General features: G+C 43.1%; 1 protein-coding gene across 2 annotated transcripts; it reads right to left on the reverse strand.

The window, feature by feature from the left end:
* Positions 1–1,516: 1,516 nt before the first annotated feature.
* LOC137371794 (secreted phosphoprotein 24-like) lies at positions 1,517–20,381 on the reverse strand. Of its 2 annotated transcripts, XM_068034673.1 has the most exons (6): positions 19,921–20,375; positions 19,604–19,728; positions 18,652–18,774; positions 14,422–14,589; positions 11,744–11,843; positions 1,517–2,073 (listed from the first exon to the last, which is right to left on the reverse strand). In XM_068034673.1, exons 1-6 carry the CDS (start codon positions 19,970–19,972, stop codon positions 2,036–2,038), a joined length of 606 nt encoding a protein of 201 aa, XP_067890774.1. In that variant the 5' UTR covers positions 19,973–20,375; the 3' UTR covers positions 1,517–2,035. The 2 variants fall into 2 exon arrangements, with proteins under 2 accessions (XP_067890774.1, XP_067890775.1); XM_068034674.1 differs by lacking the exons at positions 1,517–2,073; positions 11,744–11,843 and adding an exon at positions 14,071–14,170 and having other exon boundaries at positions 19,921–20,381.
* Between the last annotated feature and the right edge of the window lie 6,816 nt (positions 20,382–27,197).

Consider the following 27,197-nt stretch of genomic DNA (forward strand, 5'->3'; position numbering starts at 1 on the left):
ACACTTTCTGTTTTTATTACTAATCAGCTGAGCTACAAGCTGACACTTAAGCATGTTGGGCATTATCATGGACCAGAATCTTAACTCGACTAGTTATATCAATACCATGGCAACAAGAGCAGGACAGAAACTGCTACTTTGTGATGAATAGCTTACTTTCTGACCCTCAATACCTCTCCATTATTTACAAAGATGAAATCTGTTCCTGTATGGAAAACCCACAACAACGCTCAAAGAATTCAGCGCCATTGAATACAGAGATATTGCTTAATTGGTACCACCGCCATTGAAATAGACATCGCCTCTTTCATCACTAGTGCACTGGGAGCAGGAAGTTACAAAGGAACAGATTAGATGATTGGCAAATGGAGTTCAATGTGTCTGAATGTGAGCTCAGCCGCTTTGGATTTGAGTAAGCCAAATCCGAACATTCTCTTAATGGTGAGAGACTCGGAGCAGTGGAGGAGCAAAGTGATTTTAGTGTTCCTTCACATAAATCACTAAAGACTAGTGTATAGGTTCAAAATGCTATCAAACCAGCAAATGGAATGCTGACCACATAGGAGTGAAAACAGGAAGCACTTTTTCACACAAAGGGTAGAGGAAATCTAGAACTGGCTGTCCCAAAAGGCTGTGAATGCTGGGTCAATTGGAGCTTTCCAGACTGAGATTAATTGATTTTAGTTAGTTAAGGGTATCAAGATATTTGAAGCTAAGGTTGGTAAATTGATTTGAGATACAGGTCAGCCATAATCTAATTGAATGGCAGCAAAGGCTCGATAGGACAACCTATCAAGCCTTTGCTGCTGTGTACGTTCTCAGTTGGAGGTATGATGTCTGTGGGCATTGGTAAGAAAGGTTCTAATCCATTTCACACTGCAGAAATTATCCTCATTCCTGGCTTTTCTTAAACCAATAGGTCAAATCATAAACATAGAGCAGACTGAGAGCTGGACTTGGTGACATCTCACTGCTGATTTATTTTTTTATTCATTCTTGGGATGTGAGCGTCACTGGCAAGACCAACATTTGTTGCCCATCCCTTCTTGCCCTTGAACTGAATGACTTGCTAGGCCATTTCAGAGGGCAGTTAAGAGTCAACCACATTGTTGTGGGGTCTGGAGTCACCAGACCAGGAAAGGACAGCAGATTTCCTTCCCTAACAGACATTAGTGAACCAGATGGGTTTTTACAACAATGATAGTTTTGTGACTATTATTAATGAAATTAGCATTGTATTCCAGATTTATTAATTAATTGAGTTTAAATTCCCCCAGCTGCCATGGTGCGATTTGAATTTATGTCTCTGGAGCATTAGTCCAGGCCTCTGGATTACTCGTCCAGTAACATTACCACTATGCTACTGCCCCATGATTTAATTCATTCATGATTTAAATGAGGACGATACAGAATGGTAACCATTACATTTAATTCATTTTATTAATCTGAAATACACCAATCAAATTAAACTCACTGACCCTGTGTGGGATATGGCAGTGGTGGATGGTGAACACCCCAGATGTGACTTACTTCTCATATTGTTTATCAGAACTGAAAGAACACCAATTATACAGTAATTAGACAACAATGTTCTGTTTATTATCTAGGTTCACATTGACGTCTGGTATGAAATGTATCACATGATTTAGTTTGTTGGCATATTACTGAGCAGTGACAACATCATGAATATGAGTTACTAACAATTAAATAGTAAACTACGATCTTGTATTTTAATGTTAAACGTAATAGAAAGAAAGACTTGCATATATGTATTGCCTTTGGTTACCAGTGAACATCTCAAAGCGCTTTACCTCCAATGAAGTAATTTCAAAGTGTCGTAAGCATAGCAAACGAGGCAGCCAATTTGCATACAGCAAGATCCCACAAACAAAAATGTGCCAATGACTGGATAATCTGTTTTTTGTGATGTTGGTTGATGGATAAATATTGACCAGGACATTATTGGATGCTTTAAAAACTGAAAATGGTGCAAGTTGTATGAAATTTTCTTCATGTTTACCATCTGACTTTTCTTTCATATCTTCATCCACTCTGATTTTTTTTTAATAAAATCTGTAATTCAATCAACAGAAATAATTTAATAGGCATTCCCTCAATTTCAACTGAATATTCGTTAAACATTCTACTAAGGTTTTTGATAAACATTGCACATTTAGTGAACAGCTCAAGTGAAGGAGCTAGAAAGTCTCTTCTAAATAAAATGGAAACAAATATATAGCTAAAACAATAGAGTATAAATTGGAAGAAGCTATGCTCAGTTGAAACATGGCCAGTTTTAGTCTCCAAGGCGAGACTTACGTGAACTACAGATGGTTCAGACAATAGCCATAAGGACAAAAAAAAACAGTGGATGTTGGAAATCTGAAATAAAAACAGAATATTCTGGAAATTTTCAGCAGGATTTCTAACGAAAGGTCATCAACCTGAAATGTTAATTCGGTTTCTCGATCTCCATAGATGATACCAGATTTGCTGAGTATTTCTTCTTAACAACCATAAGGAGATGACCAGCGTCTAGTAAGGAATATTGCAGGTACGTTTGGTGCAAAATTCATTTGCGTCACACCACTTCTGGCAGTGTTGTACAACCCTACCCGCAGAGTTGAAGCACAGGAGGTGCCGCTGGCTGCTTCCTGTGTGGTCAACGCAGCACCCCCCCCCCCATCTCCACACCACCCCGCCCCCCCCAGCATGATGCAATTTGAGTGGATACAGGTGCAACCGGAGAGTGCACCTAAAGATGTTCAAAGAGCACGATCATGAAGTCACTGACACCAACAGGCCCACGCAACACACAAACACTAACATTTGCCAATGCATTTGCTGGGAATGCCTTGCTTCTTCATTCCTGAAACATGCACCAGGATACAAGATGGACTTTGTTCTGGGGCTATCTAAAGTTGCAACTGAGGTGCTTTTGACTAAATTAAAAACAGAAAATGCTGCAAATACTCAAAGGTCAGGTAACATCTGTGGAAAGAGAAAGTTAATGTTTCAGGCCGATAACACTTTGTCAGAACTGGGAAAAGTTAGAAATGTAATAGTTTTTAAGCAAGTGAAAGGGGGGAGGGTGGAAAAAGAACAAAAGGAAAAGTCTGCGGTAGGGTGGAAGATAGGAGAGATTAAATGACAAAAAAGTTGGTAATGGAACAAGTAAAGAAACAAAAGATATGTCTGGAGGAGGTGTGAATGGCAGAAGGATGAACAACTGCCATCTGAAAGCATAATCGTATCAGGTCAGATGGCCAAAAACTTGGTCAAGGAGATAGGTTTTAAAGGAGTGTCTTAAAGGAGGAAAGAGACACAGACCACGAGGCACAGGGAGGGAATTCCAGAGCTTAGTACCTAGACAGCTGAGGGTGCAGCTTATTGCAGGAATCGATCGAGTGAACCTTTGTTTCATCCTCTCTAACGGGTACTCCAGGTGTGGTCTGACCAAAACCCTGTCCAACAATTGCAGCAAGATTTCCTTACTCTTGTACTCCAATCCCACTGCAATAAAAGCCAGCACACCTTTTGCCTTTCTAATTGCTTGCTGTTCCTGTATGTTAACTTTCTGTGTTTCATGTACAAGGGCACCCAAACCCTCCGAAAACCAACATTTAATAGTTGTTCACCATTTAAAAAATATTCTTTATTTCTATTCATCCTACCAAAGTGACAAACTTCACATTTCCTCACATTATACACAATTTGTCACTTCTTGACCACTCACTTCCTATCGAATTCACTTTGCATACTCTTTGCGGTCACCACTTTAACGCAGACAATTTAACGCAGAATTTAATGCAGGCAAGTGCGAAGTGATGCATTTTGGGAAGTTAAACCAGGACAGGACGTATATAGTGTCCTGCAGGACCCTGGGGAGTGTTGTTGAGCAGAGAGACCTTGGGGTGCAAGTACATAGTTCCCTGAAAGCGGCAACACAGGTAGACAGGGTGGTGAAGAAGGCATATGGCATGCTTGCCTTCATTGGCCAAGGCATTGAGTACAAGAGTTGGGATGTCATGTTACAGTTGTACATAACGTTGGTTAGGCCGCATTTGGAGTACTGTGTGCAGTACTGGTCGCCGCACGACAGGGAAGATGTGATTAAGCTAGAGAGGGTGCAGAAAAAATTCACAAGGATGTTGCCTAGTTTGGAGGGCTTGAGTTATAAAGGGAGATTGGATCGGCTGGGTCTGTTTTTCCTGGAGCGAAGGAGGCTGAGAGGGGACATGATAGAGGTATATAAAATTATGAGAGGCATAGTTAGGATAGATAGCCAGAGTCTGTTTCCCATGGTAGGGGTGACTAAAACTAGAGGGCATAGATTTAAGGTGAGAGGGAGGAGGTTTAAAGGGGATCAAAGGGGTAAATTTTTCACACAAAGAATAGTGGGTATCTGGAATGAACTGCCAGAGGCAGGAACAGTAGCAACATTTAAGAGGCATCTGGACAGGTACTTGAATGAGCAAGGCATAGAGGGATATGGAATTAATGTTGGCAGGTGGGATTAGTATAGATAGGCATTACGGTCGGCATGGACGTGGTGGGCCGAAAGGCCTGTTTCTATGCTGTATGACTCTATGACCTCAGCTTTGTATCATCAACAAACTTGGATACATTACACTTGGTCCCTTCAAATAAGTCATCAAAATAGATTACAAAAAGCTAAGGCCCCAGCATTGAACCTCATTGAATTTTGGAACATAGAAACAGGAGTAGGTAATTTAGCTCTTCGAGCCTATCCCTCAATTCAGTGAGATCCTGGCTGACCTGTAACTTGCTTTTGTCCCATAATCCTTAATACCTTTGGCTAACAAAGATCCATCAATCTCAGATCTATCCAGGCCCTTCATATTTTGTACATTGCAATCAGATCTCCCCTCAGCCTTCCCAATCTTTCCTCATAGCTGCATTTTTCCAGTCCTGGCAATATCCTCGTAAATCTCCTCTGTACCCTGTCTAGTGCAATTACATCCTTTCTGTAATGAGGTGACCAGAACTGCGCACAGTACTCAAGTTGTGGCCTAACCAATGAGTTATACAGTTCCAGCATAACCTCCCTGCTCTTATATTCTACACCTCAGTTAATAAAGGAAAGGATTCCATATGCCTTCTTAACCTCCTTATTAACCTGTCCTGCTACCTTCAGGGATCCGTGGACATTCACTCCAAGGTCCCTCACTTCCTCTAAACTTCTCAGTATTTTCCAATTAATCATGCATTCCTTTGCCTTGGTTGACTACACCAAATGCATCACCTCACACCTCTCCAGGTTGAATTCCATTTGCCACTTTTCTGCCCATCTGACCAGACCATCAATATCTTCCTGCAGCCTACAGCTATCCTTCTCACTATCCACCACAAGGCCAATCTTTGTGTTGTCTGCAAACTTCTTGATCGTGCCCCCTACATTTACATCCAAATAGTTAAAAAGTACCACAAAAAGCAGGGGACTCAGTACTGAGCCCTGCAAAACTCCACTGGAAACAGCCCTCCAGTCGCTAAAACACCCATCAACAATTACCCTTTGTTTCCTGCCACTGAATCAATTTTGTAACCACCTTGCTGCATTTCCCCGGATCCCATGGATTTTAATTTCCTAACCAGTCTGCCATGTGGGACCTTGTCAAAAGTCTTGCTAAAATCTATGTAGACCACATTAACTCGACCCTCAGCTATCTTCCTCGTGACTTCTTCAAAAAATTCAATCAAGTTTATCAAACAAGATCTTCCCTTAACAAATCCATACCGACTATCCTTGATTAACCTGTGCCTTTCTAAGTGACAGTTCATCAGGTCTTGCAGAATACATTCCAATAATTTGCCCACTGCTGAGGTTATACTGACTGGCCTGTAAGTATTTTGTCTATCCTTCGCTCCCTTTTTTAACAGAGGTAAAATGTTAGCAGTTCTCCAATCCTCCGGCACCACACTTGTATCCTGCGAGGACTGGAAAATGATGGTCAGACCACAGCCCTGAATTTCTTCACCTTCAGTTCCTTCGAGGGATCCACTGGTGATATCTGTTAGAATTCATAATCTCATGCCCACAAGTGTATCTCCCTGGTCACTGATGCCATGTTTGCCGAGGCTGCCAATTATGTCCACTTTGACACTACCGAGGCCATAGCGAGTTGTCCATTATGCCACAGTGGCTGGATTCATAGAACATAGAACAGTACAGGCCCTTCGGCCCATGATGTTGTGCCGAACCTTTAACCTACTCTAGGATCAAACTACCTACATACCCATCATTCTACTATCATCCATGTACCTATCCAAGAGTCGCTTAAATGTCCCGAATGTATCTGCTTCTACTACCACCGCTGGCAGTGCATTCCACGCACCCACCACTCTCTGTGTAAAGAACCTACCTCTGACATCTCCCCGAAACCTTCCTCCAATCACCTTAAAATTATGCCCCCTGGTGATAGCCCTTTACACCCTGGGAAAAAGTCTCTGGCTATCCACTCTATCTATGCCTCTCATCATCTTGTACCTCTCTATCAAGTCACCTCTCATCTTTCTTCACTCCAATGAGAAAAGCCCTAGCTCCCTCAACCTTTCTTCGTAAGAAACGCCCTCCAGTCCAGGCAGCATCCTGGTAAATCTCCTCTGCACCCTCTCTAAAGCTTCCACATCCTTCCTATAATGAGGCGACCAGAACTGAACACAATATTCCAAGTGTGGTCTAACCAGGGCTTTATAGAGCTGCAGCATAACCTCGCGGCTCTTAAACACAGTGACACAGTGGTTAGCACCGCAGCCTCACAGCTCCAGCGACCCTGGTACTGCCTGTGTGGAGTTTGCAAGTTCTCCCTGTGTCTGCGTGGGTTTCCTCCGGGTGCTCCGGTTTCCTCCCACATGCCAAAGACTTGCAGGGTGATAGATAAATTGGCCATTAGAAATTGCCCCTAGTATAGGTAGGTGGTAGGGAAAATATAGGGACAGGTGGGGATGTGGTAGGAATATGGAATTAGTGTAGGATTAGTATAAATGGATGGTTGATGGTCGGCACAGACTCGGTGGGCCGAAGGGCCTGTTTCAGTGCTGTATCTCTAAAACTAAAACTAAAACTAAACTCAATCCCCCTGTTAATGAAAGCCAACACACCATACGCTTTCTTAACAACCCTATCAACTTGGGTGGCAACTTTGAGCAATCTATGGACATGGACCCCAAGATCCCTCTGTTCCTTCACACTACCAAGAATCCTGTCTTTAAGCCTGTCTTCTGCATTCAAATTCGACCTTCCAAAATGAATCACTTCACACTTTTCCAGGTTGAACTCCATCTGCTACTTCTCAGCCCAGCTCTGCATCCTATCAATGTCCCGTTGCAACCTACAACAGCCTTCCACACTATCCACAACTCCAGCAACCTTCGTGTCATCGGCAAACTTGCTAACCCAGCCTTCCACTTCCTCATCCAAGTCATTTATAAAAATCACAAAGAGCAGAGGTCCCAGAACAGATCCCTGCGGAACACCACTGGTCACCGAGCTCCAGGCTGAATACTTTCCATCTACTACCACCCTCTGTCTTCTATGGGCCAGCCAATTCTGTATCCAGACAGCCAACTTTCCCTGTTTCCCATGCCTCCTTACTTTCTGAATGAACCTACCATGGGGAACCTTATCAAACGCCTTGCTAAAATCCATAGACACCACATCCACTGCTCTTCCTTCATCAACGTGTTTTATCACATCTTCAAAGAATTCAATAAGGATTCCTACAAGCACAGTGAGTCATTGACTGCACATGTGTGGCAACCAAGGCACCCTCAGATCACCCAGGTGTATTTATCAATTGGTGGGAATTCCACTTCATCAATGTTCCACTGGTATAAAAACATAGAAAATAGGAGCAGGAGTAGGCCATTTGGCCCTTCGAGCCTGTCTCCGCCATTCATTATGATCATGGCTGATCATCCAACTCAGTAACCTGTTCCCGCTTTCGCCCCATACCCTTTGATCCCTTTAGACCCAAGAGCTATATCTAACTCCTTCTTGAAAACATACAATGTTTTGGCCTCAACTGCTTTCTGTGGTAGCGAATTCCACAGGTTCACCACTCACGGGGTGAAGAAATTTCTCCTCATCTCAGTCCTGAAAGGTTTGCCCCGTATCCTTAGACTATGACCCCTGGTTCTGGACTCCCCCACCATCAGGAACATCCTTCCTGCATCTACCCTGTCAACTCCTGTTTGAATTTTATAGGTTTCTATGAGATCCCCCCTCACTCTTCTGAACTCTAGCAAATATAATCCTAACCGACTCAATCTCTCCTCATACATCAGTCCCACCATCCCAGGAATCAGTCTGGTAAACCTTCGCTGCCCTCCCTCTATACCAAGAGCATCCTTCCTCAGATAAGGAGACCAAAATTGCACACAACATTCCAGGTGTGGCCTCACCAAGGCCCTGTATAATTGCAGCAAGACATCCCTGCTCCTGTACTCGAATCCTCTCACTATGAAGGCCAACATACCATTTGCCTTTTTTACCGCCTGTTGCGCCTGCATGCTTACCTTTTGCGACTGGTGTACGAGAAAACCTAGGTCTTGCTGCATATTCCCCTCTCAGTTTATAGCCGTTCAGATAATAATCTGCCTTCCTGTTTTTGCTACCAAAGTGGATAACCTCACATTTATCCACATTATCCTGCATCTGCCATGCATTAGCCCACTCACTCAACTTGTACAAATCACCCTGAAGCCTCTCTGCATCTTCCTCACAACTCACCCTCCCACCCAGTTTTGTGTCATCTGCAAATTTGGAGATTTTACCTTCAGTTCCCTCATCTAAAACATTAATGTATATTGTGAATAGTTGGGGTCTTCGCACCGATCCCTGCTGTACCCCACTAGTCACTGCCTGCCATTTGGAAAAAGACCCATTTATCCCTACTCTTTGTTTCCTGTCCACTGACCAATTTTTTATCCATCGCAATACACCACCCAGAATCCCATGCGCTTTAATTTTACATGCTAATCTCTTATGTGGGACTTTGTCGAAAGCCTTCTGAAAGTCCAAATAAACCACATTCACTGGCTCCCCCTCATCAACCCTACTAGTTACATCCTTGAAGAATTCTAGTAGATTTGTCAAGCATGATTTCCCTTTCATAAATCCATGCTGACTCTGTCCGATTCTACCACTGTTCTCCAAGTGCTCTGCTATAAAATCTTTGATAATGGACTCTAGAATTTTCCCCACTACTGACATCAGGCTGACTGGCCTATAATTTCCTGCTTTCTCTCTACCTCCCTTTTTAAATAGTGGGGTTACATTAGCTACCCTCCAATCTGTAGGAACTGTTCCAGACTCGAGAATCTTGGAAGATGACCACCAATGCATCCACTATTTCTAGGGCCACTTCCTTAAGTACTCTGTGACCACAGGAATGGTTTCATGCCTGTCTATGCAAGATATCCTGGAAGCTGCCATGATATCTTCATCCTGCAATCGTCACATCTCCTACACATCTTCAAACCTCCAAGCTCAGTCAGTGGTGGCCCCTTGGCGACGTCACGCCCGCACTCTGTGATTGGTCAATCAGGAAGCAGGATGCTAATACCATGGCTGAGTTAAACAGCTACAGCAAAGCCCGCTTCACTGAGAAAGGGGTTCCCGACCCATTGTTGGGCTCCTGTTGTCAGTGGGTTGGCTCCATTTCAATTCTGTCCAATTATTTGTTTAAAGTCTCTGCCATTTCCTTATGCCCCAATATAATTTCTCCTCTCTCGATCTACTTTTGTTCGTCTCTTCCTTTTTACATACTTGTGAAACTCCAACAATTTGTTTTTATACTTCCTGCTAATTTACTCTCATTCTATTTTCTCCCTTTTGAATCAATTTTTTTTTGCCATCCTTTCCTGGTATCTAAAACTCTCCCAATTTTCATGCTCACTATTCTTCTTGGCAATATTAGAAGTCTCTTCTTTTAACCTAATCTTAACCTGTCCCACAGTTTTACAGATTTCTGTATCTGACACCCCCAGCCTCTACCCCCAGTCTGTCTCTACTACTTTTAAAGGTTCACATTTTAGTGCACATGCTCTCTCCTTATTCTTCCTCCCAAAATACATCACCTTCCCTTTTCCAGCATTAAGTTTCATCTACCATCTATATGCTCAGTCTCTATTTTGACTTTGTCTCCCTGCAGTCACTTACAGTACTTTTCACAGTGAACCTCAATTCTTGGAGAACTGGATCAGAACGTCAGTGTGAGATTTATCCCAGTCATACAGTCAGAGTCATACAACACAGAAACAGGCCCTTCAGCCCATCGTGTCTGTGCAGGCCATCAAGCACCTAACTATTCTAATCCAATTTTCCAGCACTTGGCCCGTATGACGTTTCAAGTGCTCATCTAAATACTTCTTAAATGTTGTGAGGGTTCCTGCCTCTACCATCTCTTCAGGCAGTGTGTTCCAGATTCCAATCACCCTCTGGGTGAAGAAAAATTTTTCCTCAAATCCCCTCTAAACCTCCTGTCCCTTACCTTAAATTTATGCCCCCTGGTTATTGACACCTCCGCTAAGGGAAACAGTTTCTTCCCATCTATCCTATCATAATTTTGTATACCTCAATCATGTCCCCCCATAGCCTTCTCTGCTCTAAGGAAAACAACCCCTGCCTTTTCAGTCCCTCTTCATAGCTGAAATGCTCCAGCCCAGGCAACATCCTGGTGAATCTTCTCTGCACCCTCTCCAGTACAATCACATCCTTCCAATAGTGTAGTGCCCAGAACTGTACACAGTATTCCAACTGTGATCTAACTAGCATTTTAAAAAGCTCCATCATAACCTCCCTGCTCTTATATTCTATGCCTCGGCTGATAAAGGCAAGTATCCCATATGCCTTCCTAACCACCTTATCTACCTGTGCTGCTGCCTTCAGTGATCTATGGACAAGTACCCCTCTGACACTCTGCGCTTCCTAGGGTCCTACCATCCATTGTATATTCCCTTGCCTTGTTGGTCCTCCCAAAATGCATCACCTCACACTTCTCAGGATTAAATTCCATTTGCCACTGCTCCGCCCATCTTACCAGCCCATCTATATCGTCCTGTAATCTAAGGCTTTCCTCCTCACTATTTTCATGTCATCTGCGAACTTACTGAGCATACCTCCTATATTCACGTCTAAATCATTAATGTACACTACAAACAGCAAGGGTCCCAGCACCGATCCCTGTGGTACACCACTGGTCACAGGCTTCCACTCGCAAAAACAACCCTCGACCAATGCCCTCTGTTTCCTGCCACTAAGCCAATTTTGGATCCAATTTACCAAATTGCCCTGGATCCCATGGGCTTTTACCTTCTTAACCAATCTGCCATGCGGTCAGGTCCCAGGTCACCGGACTGAGTAGCTGGTTAAGGTGGATACAGTAGAGGTTTTGGATTCATGTGCCAGGCTACTCACACAACTGTTATCTATGGTTTAAAACAGAAAGTGCTGGAAATACTCAGCAGGTCTGGCAGCATCAGTGGAAAGAAACGTTTGGAGTCGGATCTGATGAGTTCAAAAGAGGAGTCGTATTTGACTCGAAACAGTAATTCTGTTTCTCTCTCCATAGATGCGGCCAGACCTGCTGAGGATTTTCAGCACTCTATTTCAGTATTTTACTTTTACAATATCTATGGTTTACCTGGGAAAACCATAGAATTGTGAGAAAACAAAGGAGAATGCATCACAAAATGGCAAAGTACCCCAATTAATACTCACAGAATCTGTTCTTTCCTTTTGTGCAGTTGGGCCTTCTGCCATTCCTGTTGTATCCTCTTCCTTTTCTGCCCCTATTCTTTCCTCGGCTACTGCAAGGATCCTAAATTAAAATGTATTGTTCATCTTTTTAAAATTGTGTAGGTATGTAAGAAATTTTCAAGGACATCAACATTAAATATTAAATCTGAAGAACCATCCCCCCCTACCAATGTCAATGTCTCTCTCTTCCATCGCACTTCAGTTTCTCTACATAGATGGGTTGAATTAAGTCTGCATCAGTTAGTGTTGCTACTGATAAATAGGCCTCGTTATTCAACACCCACCCCAACCCCAACAGACAGGTGAGAGGGGATTGGTGGTGGGGGCGAGGCGAAGAGGAGAAATGTTCCGAAGAGTTCCGAAGAAGGGTCACTGACCCGAAACGTTAACTCTGCTTCTCTTTCCACAGATGCTGCCAGACCTGCTGAGTGATTCCAGCATTTCTTGTTTTTGTTAATGAAAGGGGAGGTGTTGAAAGGACGTAGTCACTGAGAAAAACTGACAAGAAGGTGATGGAGCCAAAGGCAAATGATATGTTAGTGGTGTTGAAAGACAAACTGTTAATTGACAGAAAAATGAACAGCCCTGGCCCAAAGCACAAACATGAAAAGAAACAGTGGGTAGGCTGAGTATTTCCAGCATTTCTTGTTTTTATCTATGTGTGGAGCCGGAGGACGTAGGTGAGATTTTAAATGATTACTTTTCATCTGTGTTCACGATGGAGAAGGACGATGTAGGTGTAGAGGTCAGGGAGGGAGATTGTGATATACTTGAACAAATTAGTATTGAAAGGGAGGAGATATTAGCAGTTTTAGCGGGCTTAAAAGTGGATAAGTCCCCAGGCCCAGATGAGATGTATCCCCGGTTGCTATGTGAGGCAAGGGAGGAGATTGCAGGGGCTTTGACACAAATTTTCAAATCCTCTCTGGCCACAGGAGAGTGCCAGAGGACTGGAAGACAGCGAATGTGGTACTATTATTCAAGAAGGGTACTAGGGATAAACCAAGTAATGAGTGAGTGAGTGAGTGAGTCTAACATCAGTGGTTGGGAAACTATTGGAAAAAATTCTGAGGGACAGGATTAATCTCCACTTGCAGAGGCAGGGATTAATCAAGGATAGTCAGCATGGCTTTGTCAGGGGGAGATCGTGTCTAACAAATTTGATTGAATTTTTCAAGAAGGTGACTAGGTGTGTAGATGAGGGTAAAGCAGTTGATGTAGTCTACATGGACTTCAGAAAGGCTTTTGATAAGGTCCCGCATGGGAGATTGGTCAAGAAGGTAAGAGCCCATGGGATCCAGGGCAATTTGGCAAAAGGATCCAAAATTGGCTTTGTGGCAGGAGGCAGAGGGTGATGGTCGAGGGTTGTTTTTGCGATTGGAAGCCTGTGACCAGTGGTGTGCCACAGGGATCGGTGCTGGGACCCCTGCTGTTTGTAGTGTACATTAATGATTTAGACGTGAATATAGGAGGTATGATCAGTAAGTTCGCAGATGACACGAAAATTAGTGGTGTTGTAAATAGTGAGGAGGAAAGCCTTAGATTACAGGACGATATAGATGGGCTGGTAAGATGGGCAGAGCAGTGGCAAATGGAATTTAATCCTGAGAAATGTGAGGTGATGCATTTTGGGAGGACGAACAAGGCAGGGGAATATACAATGGATGGTAGGACCCTAGGAAGCACTGACGATCACCCAGAGGGTGGTTGGAATCTGGAACACACTGCCTGAAGAGGTGGTAGAGGCAGGGTTCCTCACAACATTGAAGTATTTAGATGAGCACTTGAAACGTCATAGCATACAAGGCTACGGGCCAAGTGCTGGAAAATTGGATTAGAATAGATAGGCTTGATGGTGGGCGCGGAGACAGTGGGCCGAAGGGCCTGTTTCTGTACTGTATAACTCTATGCCAGTGACTGTCCACAAGTTTCATTATTGTCTGTTTTTGGCCAGCAAGAAATGTTAAAATGACCACTTCTTTGTGTTGAAGTGATTGCTAACACTGGCTGTGCTACATTTCAAATAGAGAAACAAGTACAAACCAGGCCATGAGGTCATTCTCTTCAAGGTGGAGTTCTGGCAGTATTTTGCTTTTGTACTCTTGCATTAGGTGCTGAGACAGACCTCCGGGCTAGAGTGAAGAGAGCTTTACCCTGAATCATGCTGTGTGATATAGTGTTTGTTGCTGAAACCGAATGTCCAAAATAAAAAGTACTCCACTTACCCTAATCAGCACAAAATGAAAGTGTTATGACTTGTTCACATACATTAATTATAATCTTGTCACTTATCCATTCCCCTTCAGGCAGCTGCCAGATTTTAGCACTTTATTGACTTTGATATGATCAGTGGTTACACCCATCACAAGGTCAGGATTGCAGTGATAGCTACGGGCAGAAATTATGCAGTAATAAAGTATTGGGGGGAGGGGAGAGTTTATCAGCCACAGTCAGTTGAGTCAAGTTCACACCAAATGCAATTATTAGGCTGATATATGTGTTTCTCAGTTTTATAAAAAGGTTCCATCCTATGTCTCACTGGCTAGTTACAGGCATGGTTTCTTCGGGCTACGATTTCCAAACTATAGGTTGCTTCATTCAACATTAAATTCAACAAAAAAAAAATGTCAGGTAAATACCTCACTACTGTTTTCGTCTGATGAGTCACTGCTTTCTGATGATGATGATTCCGATTTAGGGATTGGATGTGGAATGGGTGTAATCTGCTTCTTATCTGTGCACTGTACTTCAACATTCACAATCACATCAATATCAACTGTCACACGGCTTAAACAGGTGGCAGTTTCCTGGAGATAGAGAGCATGAGAGAGTAAATTAATAGTCACATTGGTAAGCATTTTTCTAGATCCTCCAATCTGAATCCACAAAGATTACTCCCTAATCACAACAGGATGGTAAAAGGAGACCTGGATGAATGTGGTCTTATCTTGCTTAGCAAATACCTATGCTCGTATTGTAGAATTGTATCATCTATCACTGATTGGCCTGATATAAGCAGCAGAAAGTAGAAAGCTGATGGGTTGATTTATTGTGTGGGTTAAGTATAAACACATTAGAGGTTTAATGGACTGTGAAATTGGACAGAAATCATTTCTGTCTGATTTTTGCTCAGCTCGCAGCCCACCAAATTTTGAGGTCAGGCTTGGAGAAAGCAGTAGAAACTGTCACCTGAAGCAGGTGTTTGTTCCATTTTCTGCCCAGCACTTTTCCTGGAGAATAAACTGAAAGCAAACACAGGGAACATTGCCATTGGTAGAGATGGACCTTCAAGCAGGAGGTAATTTAAAGGGTGCTCAGTCTAACAGTTAAGCGTATTAGGCCATTTTTGAGCCACCACTCTAAATGTTCTTTCCTGTTGGCACTTGCAAAATTTGTGATGGACATTTTTATCTAGTTTTTGTTTCAGCATCTTTCCTGGCATCAACAGATTTTCCAATATAAATTATATGAACTGATGTTTTCAGAAGAACATTATGACCTATAGAAGGATGTCAATCTCAGAAGGCAGTCCCAACACTTGTTACCCGTCCTTCCAGTGATTCCCCCCTATAGTGGAGAAATGTGAAATTACCGCAGATTGGCAGGTTTACAGGCTGGATCTTCTTGTCCTGCCACAGGGAGCAGCGGCAGGTACAGAACATGGTAGCCGCCACGCATGGGCCCCGTGCCATCGCGCTGCCACAGTCTTGTGTCCGGTGGGCACTTTATATGCTTGGCAGCCGCGCCCAATTATGTGGCGCGACGGTATTGGCGACGCAGTTCACAGCGTCACCTGATGCAGGAGCTGGCGCAGGCGCCATTTTTAAAAGGCTGCCAGCCCTGCAGACAGTTCAATATACTGCAGAATTGACCCTTCCCTATACAAATACTGCCGAGTTAACCCTTCTCCACCTTCCCTAGACAAATAATGCAGAGTTAACCCCTTCCCCCCTCCCACATCTATATGCAGAATGCAGAGTTGTCTCCTTCCCCTCCTCAGTGGTGCCAGTTTCTCCTGGATGGGAAAGCAAAGGCACATGAGTTCTGCGCTGAAGATGGGAAATGGATGGGAGGATCGCGGCAGATGACATGGTGATGTATGCAGAGAAGTATTTTAAATATTTAAACTAGGGTTCCCTTGCAGAGGAGCCACCATGGAGCTTCCATGCTGCCAGGAAGAACAGGCCCGGCAGTGCCGACGGCAGGTTCCGTGACGACCGCTGCTGCTCCAATTCTCCAGCCCCCTATGCCAGGAAACCTGATGTTGGGCTGAAAACAAAATCCAGCCCAAGGTCCAGCCCGTAGTGTCAGCAGACGATGGGATCACACGAATGCCTGACAGACAGCTAGGTTCAACGGGCTCTTAAGATGTAACCCAATTATTGCATGCCATGGTTTACATGGCAGCACATGAAGGTCGAAGTGTCACATTGACCAAGAGACAGGCTTGCATGATTAGCTGCAGCTGTCAAGATGCAATCATTCATTTTTGCCGACCCAGGCAGAACTATCTGACAATGACCATGGCCAAGCTGTCTTTTCAGGATTCACGTGAGCAGATAAGGAAATGAAAATCTGTGCCCTGTGCAGCAAGAGTGCACCAACAGCTACTATGCAGGGACAATAATGGTCAGCTGTGGTTTGAAACCTGACACCTTGCAGCTGTTCTTGTCTATGGGGATGGTATTGTTGGGTGGCACATGCAACTATCTTGATTTCAGTCGCCACTGAGCATAAGGTCAACTGGGCTGTTCCCCTACTTGTTTGCAAAATCATCTTTATTCGTGTGTTTTTACTGCTTCTTTTAATCCCCTACCATGTCAACCTTGCACAGAACGTTGATGGATTGGGATGCCTTTAAGGCTTAGGAGCCTTTTAGAATGTTTACCCCCTACTGTAGCTGGTCTGATTAGTAAGTTTGCGGACGACACAAAGGTTGGTGGAGTTGCGGATAGTGATGAGGATTGTCAGAGGATACAAATCGGTTGGAGACTTGGGCGGAGAAATGGCAGATGGAGTTTAATCCGGACAAATGTGAGGTAATGCATTTTGGAAGATCTAATACAGGTGGGAAGTATACAGTAAATGGCAGAACCCTTAGAAGTATTGACAGGCAGAGAGATCTGGGCGTACAGGTCCACAGGTCACTGAAAGTGGCAACGCAGGTGGATAAGGTAGTCAAGAAGGCATACGGCATGCTTGCCTTCATCGGTCAGGGCATAGAGTATAAAAATTGGCAAGTCATGCTGCAGCTGTACAGAACCTTAGTTAGGCCACACTTAGAATATTGCATGCAATTCTGGTCGCCACACTACCAGAAGGACGTGGAGGCTTTGGAGAGGGTACAGAAGAGGTTTACCAGGATGTTGCCTGGTCTGGAGGGCATTAGCTATGAGGAGAGGTTGGATAAACTCGGATTGTTTTCACTGGAACGACGGAGGTGGAGGGGTGACATGATAGAGGTTTACAAAGTTATGAGTGGCATGGACAGAGTGGATAGTCAGAAGCTTTTTCCCAGGGTGGAAGAGTAAGTTACTAGGGGACATAGGTTTGAGGTGAGAGGGGCAAAGTTTAGAGGGGATGTGCGAGGCAAGTTCTTTACACAGAGGGTGGTGAGTGCCTGGAACTTGCTGCAGGGGGAGGTGGTGGAAGCAGGTACGATAGCAACGTTTAAGAGGTATCTTGACAAATACATGAATAGGATGGGAATAGAGGGATACAGTCCCCAGAAGGTTTTAGTTTAGACAGGCATCAAGATCGGCGCAGGCTTGGAGGGCCGAATGGCTTGTTCCTGTGCTGTACTGTTCTTTGGCGTAATCTTTAATCAATGCCCAACCCTTTAAATTTTACTAACACCTTGTTCTCCCTCGGCCCCAAAGCTTGCATCTGGTGCTATTAAGAATTATGCAAGAAGAGCTCCCGACTATAAGGGTGCAATTTCCACACATTTTAACCATTTAGAAGTTAGAAATCTGCCACGTACACATGTGTTTATTCCATGGGATGTAGATGATGCTGGCAAAGCCAGAATTTATGGTCCATCCCTAATTGCCCTTGAGACAATTTATATATTTTACAGAATACCAGACTGTGGCACATACAACAAGGTAATACAACCTGCCAAAATTCAGGTAACATAAGAAAAATTATATAGCATTTATTGCATAAAATCTACAACACAGGACCAGACCATTTGGCCTAAATGACCAATGTAAGTGTTCACTCTTCACATGAGCATCCTCCCACTATAATTACCTTTTCCTTCTCTGCTCTTATCCTCCCTTCTCAGTCATGAAGCCTTTCCTGAAATCTATCAATGCTAACTGTTTCAACCACTCAATGTGGCAGGGACCTCCTCATTTTCACTACTCCCAGTCTAAAGCAATTTCTCCTAAATTCTTTATCTGATCTGATAGTGGCCATCATATATTTATACCACCCTTGTATTGTACTCACCCACTAAAATGGAAACAGTTTCTCCATATCCAACCACATCAAAACCCTTGATAATTTTACAGTCCACTATGAGATCTCCTCTTAGCTTTTCAGAGTAAAAAGTCTCAACTTGATCAATCTTTCCTAATAGTTGCATCCTCTCAATTCTGGTAACATCCTGTTAAATATTTTCTTCACTTTCTCCAGTGCTTCAGTATCCTTTTTGTAGCTTAGAGACCAGAACTGTTCACAATATTCTATGTGTGGCCTAACCAACCTTTGAATGTCTCAGTCTTGTTTGTGGGGTTACCACCGACATGACACATCACTTGATCTGTCACTGCCTTGTAACTCACTGCAGCCTGACCTCAGAACAGCAGAAGCTAGTCCAGACAAGTCAATGTGAGATGTCAAGAATGTAATACAGTACTTACAGCAGTTGGCAACGGTTTCAATTCACATTCTGCCCAGTCTAATCCAGTTTCTCTGGGGCACATAGTTTCTTGGACATCTAAGACCAAATCTATGAGAAACAGGCGTTCTCCTATAGAAATAATCTAAAAAAAAAAAGGAATAACATTACAATCTCTCAACATAAGCTCGAGTAACAGCACCTCATCTTTTGACTGGGCACTTTATTGACTTCCAGATTCAGTATTGAGTTCAATAATTTTAGATCATAACTGCCATCCCCATTTGTTTACTTTTTCATATTCCTTTTGCTGGTTCATTTCGTTTCACCCTCCCAAGACCCCCACCCCCCATTTCTTTCTTAATCTTTCTTACTTTGTGTTTGGACGGCTACTATTCTGCCATTTACATCTCATTCTGACACATCTTGTGTTACTTTACTTGGCTTTGTACCATAAAACCTTTTGTCATTTCTCTCTCCTGCCCTCCACCCTATCACAGACCTTCTCTTTTGTTCTTCTTCCCCCCCCCTCCTTTCACTTGATTTAAACCTAATACATTTCTAACTTTTCCCAGTTCTGATGAAAGGTCACGACCTGAAACGTTAACTCTGTTTCTCTCTCCACAGAAGCTGCCTGACCTGCTGAGTATTTCCAGCACTTTGTTTTTGTTTCAGATTTCCAACATCTGCATTACAATTGTGTCTGTTAAAAAAAAACTCAAGGATGGTAATATATTTAAGTAATAAGAGTATTAGACAGTTCCTTGGATATTACAGCTAGCACAAATTGAAGCATTTACCAAGATTGCGACCATTTGTATTATGGAGGTTATAGACTGAATAGAGATCTGGGGGTTGGCACATTAATGCATACAAACAGCAGGAATGGAAGTTTTTTTATTAAATACGCTGTTGCAAAGGCAGAGAGAGAGACACACACACAGAAAAATTGTATTAGATTTGGTGATACTCACATCTTTTAATTCAGTCTTGGTCACAGCAAAACGATTGTCAATTGTAGATTCTTCATTCAGCTTTACAACTGAAGCAGCTAGTGCCTTATCAATCACTGGGAAGGTACAATTTGCACATGGCAGTCCTGAATCAAAATAGACCAAATTGGTGTAGTTTACAAAGCAGTATTTTTTGACAAACTATTGACATATTCAAAAATCAATCCATCACAAATGCGCCAAAATACGTTTGTTTTTGCTTCATTGTCAGGTGAAAACAAATACTTCAGAGAAAACAAAACTTCTTAGAAATTCATATAAGAATTTGAAATGCTTACCGGAACAGTAGAGAATCTGAACAGCAACAATGACAAAGAAAATGAGCTTCATTCTACCTGCTTGTGTTTTTTTTGTGGTGCTGGAGCTCACTTGCCTTTCTTCACACTGTCATCTGGCTGTGTTGAGTGGTGTTTATATACTTCTAATAAAAGCAGTAATAACAATTAATAAATAATGTTGTAATCAGACCTCAATGACTGCACCAACTCTTCATTTCCTGTAATTTAAATCTTAAATTGCTTATTTTACAAAAGTACATACAGTTACAATGTAATATTTTAGTAAACAACGATGTGTAATGTTTCAGTTGCATAATCTTTGTTGTAATGTATTATGGTAAATTGACTATATTTTTAATGATAAATTGAAAGGTAAGGAATTTCTGATAAAAACTGTGACTGAGCAGACGTCCTGAAACTGATTGATCATTATTAGATCACAGGGTGGTGCAGTGTGTGGCAACGAGTACTATTGTAACCCGGCATCAAACAGAATAAGTAAGTGGCCATGACTTATCACAAAACTTAAGGAAAATTAGTTTCGACTTTTTCAAAGTCATTGACCATATAAAATTGGCCAATGCACAGGGATTCTGCTCTAAATTTGGCCCATTGCCTCCTAGATTCTGCAGTTTAAGAAATTAAAAAAGTCATAATAATAGGGGTGTGCACAAGAAGTTTTCCTGCACCAATTTATATTCAAATCTGGCTTTTAACCAGCTCTGTTCTGTTCATGAGGAAAAATGTGCATACTTACTTGTTTCCTAGCAGTTTTTCATAGAATCGTGAATTCAGGCACAGAACCGGTCTTACATTTTAAGAATGCAAACTATGGCGGTACAGAGAGAAAATTGGACTGCTAACATGATGGACAATGGGATGCAGATTGAAAAAGAGACGATAGCATGCAAAACGACACAGAATAAGCAGCTAAGCGGAACATAATGATAATAATTATAGCTTTAGTGCAGAAGCAATCAGTGATCAAGTGATTAGGTCCATCTGTCAGAAATCACCACTGAAAGGTATATTTTCCAATCATCACTGCTGGTGATAACATTTCAGGAGTTAGACGATCCTTTAGAATAGTGATAACCTAGTGAACACCCTGCATCTTTTATTTTAATTCATTCACAGGATTTGGATGTCACTGATATTACCAGCAATTTGTACCCATCCCTTATTGCCCTTGAGAAAGTGGTGGTGAGCCATCTTCCTGAATACAGCTTGTTTGGCCATTTCTGAGGGAAGTTAAGAGTCAACCATATCAAAAACAAAATAATGAGTTTCCCCAGACAATTGTTATGGGCAGAATTGGTCAATTGGCAGATAGCCATTCACCCGAAGCAGGACAGTCTGTGATCCACAACTGATTTATTTTCCATCCACAGTTCAGTACAAATACCAATTTCTGCTCTTCCCTCTGAACTAACTCTCTATCCAGTCATAACTCGCTGACTGGGGGAAACCCAGCCCTTAAATACAAGCTGCATTGAGCATCACCTGAGCTCTATTAACTCAGAAGTAAGTCCGGGTTAATTAAAGGGACCAGCATTTTCAACATTGTCAGAATTAAGAGACAACCGAAACCCCAGTTCTTTTCCCTTTCCGTTCATAAACAGAGTGTTTTTGACAAGGAAGGTGAGTGTGCTTCTTAACCCCTGAGTGGATGGCCAATTTGAACAACCATCAGAATGCTTTTCATGGGTTTAAATAAAGATTATTTTTATTCACACATTTACCCCAGAAGTTTAACACTACGTCAGTCACTCACCAGTCACATACATACTCGAGAAAGAAAGCCATTAAAAGGATAGTGCATTTTTACAAATTGCAAACAAAGGAATTGTTCATAATCATGTGCTTTGGCTCATTTTGTGGAAAAGGTATGCGTTGCGGGCCCTGTGAAGATGGTGTTTTCACTCCTGAAGTGTAGTTAGCTGGATTCGATAGCCGGAGTTGTATTTTGAAGTCGTGGCAGGATTTTCTCAAAGAGGTGGATTTTTATCAGGTCATGAAGCAGGGCCACTGGCAAAATGTTGGGCACACAGCAACTCCCTGCAAAGGTGCAGAAGACATTTGTTCTGTAGCTTTCTGTTATTGGCACAGATCAATGGAGGTGGCCTCCCAGCGAGGGGTACTATCAGAGCTGCATGCTCCATGCCCCACAGAGGGGTCTGCTAGCAGGAATGGTAGCCTCCGTGGCCCCGACCATTCCCCACAAAGGGGTATCCCTTCGTTTCATGGGACCTTCCACTCTCAGCCTTCAAAAATCTTTGATAAAGATTCCTTCTCCAAGGGCTTCTCCATGTTGAGGCACTCTCGCAATTCCTGATCTGCCTTAGCAGTACACACCTCTCCTGGTAGGGCTGCCGAGGCTTCAGAGCTGCAAGTGCAGGCTCGGGACCCACATTTGGTCCTGATATCGGATTCCTGAAGCCCATGGGAAAATCCAGCCCAATGTTTCAGATTGATGACCTTTCGTCAGAACTACTATTTGGCTGAAGTATCCAAAGGTCACAATAAAGGGTGTGTAAAATATCCTATTTTACAATATATGGTTTAATCGGATACAATTCACGTTTTTGTTGTCTTTTGACTTATAAATAGCTTGTAGATTTGTACTGTTGCGAGGAATAATGTAATGGTTAAGTTGTTCATTCACATGATGCTTCAGGGTTTAATGCTTCAGTGTACAATTCAGCTGACTGTGATGTTTACTCACTGCTGAGGGACAGGATGTGTTCATTCATGACTGTTGACTAAATATTGTCTATACATTGCAAAACAATGGCCTTGAGGTAGGAAACAGGACAATGGGATCAGGATGATTAGTTATATGGTTAATGAGAAATAAAGATTAGTCATCTGAAAGTTTTGTAGGAACTACTTCATTTCTGGTGGTTCTTGTTCACAACAACACTTGCCATGCCATAATGAATCATATAGTGTACGTGAATAGAGGCCTGTAAAGATCTGGAGCTTTTCTTCACAATTTGTAGAAAGACAAGAATGAAGGGTTCAGTGATGGTTATATCTACACAGAGGGAAAGCAGGGTAATATCATTTATTCTCTATATGAGTACTGCATAGATATGAGTTTTGATGGATATTTGTGCCAGATTCAAATTCTCTTACAGGAGGAGGGCAACCAAATATTGTAAAATAAAGTGTTGAGCTCATTTATTTCCCCATTTGTCACTAATATAAGCATGTCTCTCTAGGGTGGGCGGGTGGGAGAGGATTGCCCTTTCCTCACATATGATTGACCTGGTGCTGCAGTGTTGGAGCTGGGATCTTTACCTGGAACTTTTCCAGAGTGTTACAGCCACGTTCCCCATCACAAATCCCCATCAACACATGGGCGGCACAGTGGCGCAGTAGTTAGCACCGCAGTCTCACAGCTCCAGTGACCCGGGTTCAATTCTGGGTACTGCCTGTGTGGAGTTTGCAAGTTCTCCCTGTGTTTGCGTGGGTTTCCTCCGGGTGCTCCGGTTTCCTCCCACATGCCAAAGACTTGCAGGGTGATAGATAAATTGGCCATTAGAAATTGCCCCTAGTATAGGTAGGTGGTAGGGAAAATATAGGGACAGGTGGGGATGTGGTAGGAATATGGAATTAGTGTAGGATTAGTATAAATGGGTGGTTGAAGGTCGGCACAGACTCGGTGGGCCGAAGGGCCTGTTTCAGTGCTGTATCACTAAACAAAACATCCCCATCGCAAATCCCCATCGCACATTCCCATCAACACATCCCCATCAACACACCCTTATCACACATCCCACAATTCGTGGTGTATCAGGTAGTCCATTATGGGAAATCTTGAACCAACTGCCGGGACAGGTCTCGAAGAAAGTCCATGTAGATCCTGGTGGCCTCCTCCTGATATTTCTCAATTAACAAGGCAGCATTGACAGATCCAATAAGTGGGAAGAGCCACTGCAGTGTTAAACTACAAACCCTGATGATCTCCTCACTCTTTCCATCCAGGTACAACAACAAGCTCAACAGGTTGGAATGGATCCGTCAGCAGAAGGTGGACCTGGAACCTCCGATTCCACATTTGGTCAAAATCCCCAACACGCTGAACGCTTCAGCCACACTTTCTCACATTCTGCCTTGAAGAGAGGTTGAATTCTTACAAGGGTTTTCATTACAAAGGGTTTGATGGTGTTTGCTCTCAAATGAATTAAATGCTTAGACAGGCAGGACAGCACCTCACATACGACCATACTATATGGCCATACGAATTAAGAACAGAAGTAGGCCATCTGGCCCCTCAAGCCTGCTCCGCCATTTAATAAGATCATGGATGATCTATTTCTGACCCAAATTCCACTCTCCCATCTACCCCCGATTACCTTTGATTCCATTGCCTAACAAGAATCTATCTACCTCTGCCTTAAAAATATTTAATGACCCCGCCTCCACCACCTTCTGAGGCAGAGAGTTGCAAAGTCGCACAACCTTCTGACAGAAAACATTTCTCTTCATCTCTGTCCTAAAAGGCTGACCCCTAATTTATAACAGTGCCCCCTAGTTCTGAACTCAACCACAACAGGAAACATGCTTGCCACATCCACCTTGTGAAGACCGTTCAGGATCTTATATACTTCGATCTGGTCTCCCCTCACTCTTCTAAACTCCAGTGAAAACAAGACCAGTCTGTCCAACCTTTCCTCATAAGACAACCTTCTCATTCCAGGGGGTTATCAACCTAGTAAACCTCCTCTGAACTACCTCCAACGCATTTACATCCTTTATTAAATGAGACCAAAACTGCACACGTATTCGAGATGTGGTCTCACCAATGCCCTGTATAACTGAAGCATAACATCCTTACTTTTATTTTCAACTCTTCTCATAATAAAGGACAGCATTCCATTTGTTTTCTTGATGACTTGCCGTACCTGCATACTAACTTTCCGTGACTCATGCACTAGAACACCTAGATCTCTCTGCACCTCAGAATTCTGCAGTTGTTCTCCATTTAAGTAATACTCTGTTTTTTATTCTTCCTGCCAAAGTAAACAACTTCACATTTTTCCACATTATACTCCATCTTCCAGGTTTTTGCCCACTCACATAACCTATCTAAATAGGTCTGCAACCTCCTTATGTCCTTTTCACAACATACTTTCCTACCTATCTTTGTGTCATCTGCAAATTTAGCTACCAAGCCATCACTCCCCTCATCTAAGTCATTGATATAAATTGTAAATAGTTGCGGCCCCAGCACAGACCCCTGCGGAACTCCACACTCATCACATCCTGCCAATTAGAAAAGGACCCATTTATGCATACTCTCTGTTTTCTGCCAGCCAGCCAATCTTCTATCCATGCTAATATGTTATCCCCTCCGCAACCCCCCCACCCGCCTACACCATGAGCTCCTACTTTGCACACAGCACATGTCACTCCTTCAAAGAACTCCAATAAATTGGTTAAACATGATTTCCCTTTCACAAAGCCATGTTGACTATTTCAGATTACCTTGAGTTTTTCTATGTGCCCAGCCTCCTTAATGATCGATTCTAACACCTTCCCCAAGAAAGACATCAAGCTAACTAGCCTATAGTTATCTGTTTTCTGCCTCCCCCACTTCTTGAATAGAGGAGTTATATTTGTTACTTTCCAGTCTGATGGAACCTTTCCAGAATAAAGTGAATTTTGAAAAATTAACACCAACGCATCTACTACCTCATTAGCCACCTCCTGTAAGACCCCAGGATGAAGTTCATCAGGACCTGGGGACTTGTCAGCCCGCAGCTCCGTCAGTTTGCTCAGGACCACTTCCCTGGTGATTGTAATTTCACCAAGTTCCTCTCTTCCATCCACCTCCTGATTTAACATAGAACATAGAACAGTACAGCACAGTGCAGGCCCTTCGGCCCACGATGTTGTGCCGAACCTTGAACCTACTCTAAGATCAAACCCTTCATTCTACTATCATCCATGTACCTATCCAAGAGTCGCTTAAATGCCCCTAATGTATCTGCTTCTACTACCACCGCTGGCAGCGCATTCCACGCACCCACCACTCTCTGTGTAAAGAACCGACCTCTGACATCTCCCCGAAACCTTCCTCCAATCACCTTAAAATTATGCCCCCTGGTGATAGCCCTTTCCACCCTGGGAAAAAGTCTCTGACTATCCACTCTATCTATGCCTCTCATCATCTTGTACCCCTCTATCAAGTCACCTCTCATCCTTCTTCGCTCCAAATGAGAAAAGCCCTAGCTCCCTCAATCTTTCTTCGTAGGACATGCCCTCCAGTCCAGGCAGCATCCTGGTAAATCTCCTCTGCACCCTCTCTAAAGCTTCCACATCCTTCCAATATTGAGGCGACCAGAACTGAACACAATATTCCAAGTGTGGTCGAACCAGGGCCTTATAGAGCTGCAGCATAACCTCGCGGCTCTTAAACTCAATCCCCCTGTTAATGAAAGCCAACACACCATACACCTTCTTAACAACCCTATCAACTTGGGTGGCAACTTTGAGCGATCTATGGACATGGACCCCAAGATCCCTCTATTCCTCCACACTACCAAGAATCCTGTCTTTAAGCATGTATTCTGCATTCGAATTCGACCTTCCAAAATGAATCACTTCACACTTTTCCAGGTTGAACTCCATCTGCCACTTCTCAGCCCAGCTCTGCATCCTGTCAATGTCCCGTTGCAACCTACAACAGCCTTCCACACTATCCACAACTCCAGCAACCTTCATGTCATCAGCAAACTTGCTAACCCAGCCTTCCACTTCCTCATCCAAGTCATTTATAAAAATCACAAAGAGCAGAGGTCCCAAAACAGATCCTTGTGGAACACCACTGGTCACCAAGCTCCATGCTGAATACTTTCCATCTACTACCACCCTCTGACTTCTATGGGCCAGCCAATTTTGTATCCAGACAGCCAACTTTCCCTGAATCCCATGCCTCCTTACTTTCTGAATGAGCCTACTATGGGGAACCTTATCAAACGCCTTGCTAAAATCCATATACACCACATCCACTGCTCTTCCTTCATCAATGTGTTTTGTCACATCTTCAAAGAATTCAATAAGGCTTGTGAGGCATGACCTGCCCCTCACAAAGTCATGCTGACTGTCTCTAATCAAACCATGCTTTTCCAAATAATCATAAATTCTGCCTCTCAGAATCCTCTCCAATAATTTGCCCACTACCAACGTAAGACTGACTGGTTTATAATTCCCAGGGTTATCCCTATTCCCTTTCTTGAACAAGGGAATAACATTTGCCACCCTCCAAT

This window comes from Heterodontus francisci, chromosome 7 (assembly GCF_036365525.1).
Source record: "Heterodontus francisci isolate sHetFra1 chromosome 7, sHetFra1.hap1, whole genome shotgun sequence".
NCBI classification, from domain to species: domain Eukaryota; kingdom Metazoa; phylum Chordata; class Chondrichthyes; order Heterodontiformes; family Heterodontidae; genus Heterodontus; species Heterodontus francisci.